Below are 1,684 nucleotides of genomic sequence, written 5' to 3'. Positions count from 1 at the left end.
ATTTACGAACCTCCATAGTCATGTCTGGCATCGGACTGAACAGAGAATTCCCACACTTAATAATTTCTATCGTTGTGTCCGCCTCCCTCCCTTACCCCTTTCAACCCACACCCCCACCCTTACCCCAACATTGCCGACCGCACTAGTCTTGACGGGCATTGGCCTGAATGGGGAATTCCCCTTATCAGTGCCGGAGCTGGCGGAAGATAACTTTGGCAGCGGAATCTTCATCCCAGTACCGACAACTCTGGTAGAGATTCCCTGGGCCTCCTCCCCCGGATGTAGAGTGGGCGAGGTCATAGGTCACATCCTCACGGAGAAGGGAGTTCCTGATGAGATGTCCATCAGAAATATGGTATTGTCAAAGTTTTATTTTGTTGTTACATTCAGATAGGTATGTGGGTTCCTGTTAATCTTAGCCTTGTCAAACGATCTTTTGAGTTTGGTGGATCAAGGTATTGTATCTCTAACTGACCACTGTTTTGGGAGACATAATTTTTTGTTGCTTGTTTGTTTTTACTCTGGTATTGTTAGACATAATGCACGTGCGTGCACACACACAGTCAACACACACACACACACACACACACACACACACACACACACACACACAAACTCAAAAACACACACATGTTATATATACACAAGCACACGCACACTCGCGCGCACTCATAGACAATATATAAATAGCACTGTGCTGAAACGGCAATTTATTTAAGGGCAAGACATAAGTATAACCATGATCCTTTATCCAAATTCGATGATATCAGAATCTTGTTCTTGAATTCTGTATGTTGTTTAAGCATCCCACTCAGGCCATAAATAAAATTTAGGCCAAAATATACAGTCGAGGAAACGACCAACGAACTCATTGCAACACTAAGAAGCCAGCAGTAGAATCCAACTAAAAAAGATAATTGAACCCAAAGAAAAGTTTTTGGCCAAAATCAGAATATGCCCTGAGTATTTGTTTTGATTATAGTAAGGTTTTACGGCGCTCGCAACTGCATAAGGGTATATGAGCGCCATACTCCTGGTGTGTTGAAAGTAGGTTTTATTGTTGATGTCATAGCTTTATAGTTACCCATTAGCTGTTTCACTGCACCCTTTCTTTCTCACTTTCTCTCTTTCTCTCTCCCCCTCTCTCTCTTTCTCTCTCTTTCTCTCTCCCCCTCTCTCCCCCTCCCTCTCTCTGTCCCTCTCAGACACACACGCACCCTGCCTCAGACATACACTCTCACAATATCAAGACACACACCTGAAATGGTCACACAATCATATTTGCCATGATTTCTTGCCCAGAATATGAGTTTGTTCAATTAAATTAACTGCCAGGACATTAATTGCCTGATTTGCCTTCTGTTAAGTTCTTCATTACTTCTTTCTGTGAATATTACCAGATAGAGGAGCTTCTGCTTAAGTTGGGCAATATGGGACTGTCTTTCAAGTCAAGCATCTCCTCCCAGTTCAAAGCCTTCAAACAAGGAACAGACTACACAGAGGTTTTAGGTATCGTACACTCAAGCACTCATGCATTTTTATAAGTAACTCCAGCTGCAAGTTAGGTTTATAGTACTTTGGTGTTGTTCTTGAGAAATGGAGTTTCTTTGTTATAGGTATAGTGTTATAAATCTTATAGAACTAGTATTTTTATAGCGTGTGTGTGGTTGTGTGTGTGTGTGTA

General features: G+C 42.0%; 1 protein-coding gene across 1 annotated transcript in view; it reads left to right on the top strand.

Annotated features, from left to right (window-relative positions):
- The window catches only part of LOC101849355 (glutamine synthetase), a gene marked incomplete at its 5' end in the record, with an annotated part of 10,267 nt that overhangs the window by 3,648 nt on the left and 4,935 nt on the right, over positions 1–1,684 (top strand). Inside the window, 2 exon segments of the mRNA XM_005093480.2 lie at positions 147–355; positions 1,401–1,509. Coding sequence (XP_005093537.2) covers positions 147–355; positions 1,401–1,509 — 318 coding nt within the window.

Source organism: Aplysia californica, unplaced genomic scaffold, assembly GCF_000002075.1.
Source record: "Aplysia californica isolate F4 #8 unplaced genomic scaffold, AplCal3.0 scaffold00064, whole genome shotgun sequence".
Taxonomy (NCBI): Eukaryota; Metazoa; Mollusca; class Gastropoda; order Aplysiida; family Aplysiidae; genus Aplysia; species Aplysia californica.
Note: the sequence above shows the minus strand (reverse complement) of the source record. Positions and strands in the feature narration are given on the sequence as shown.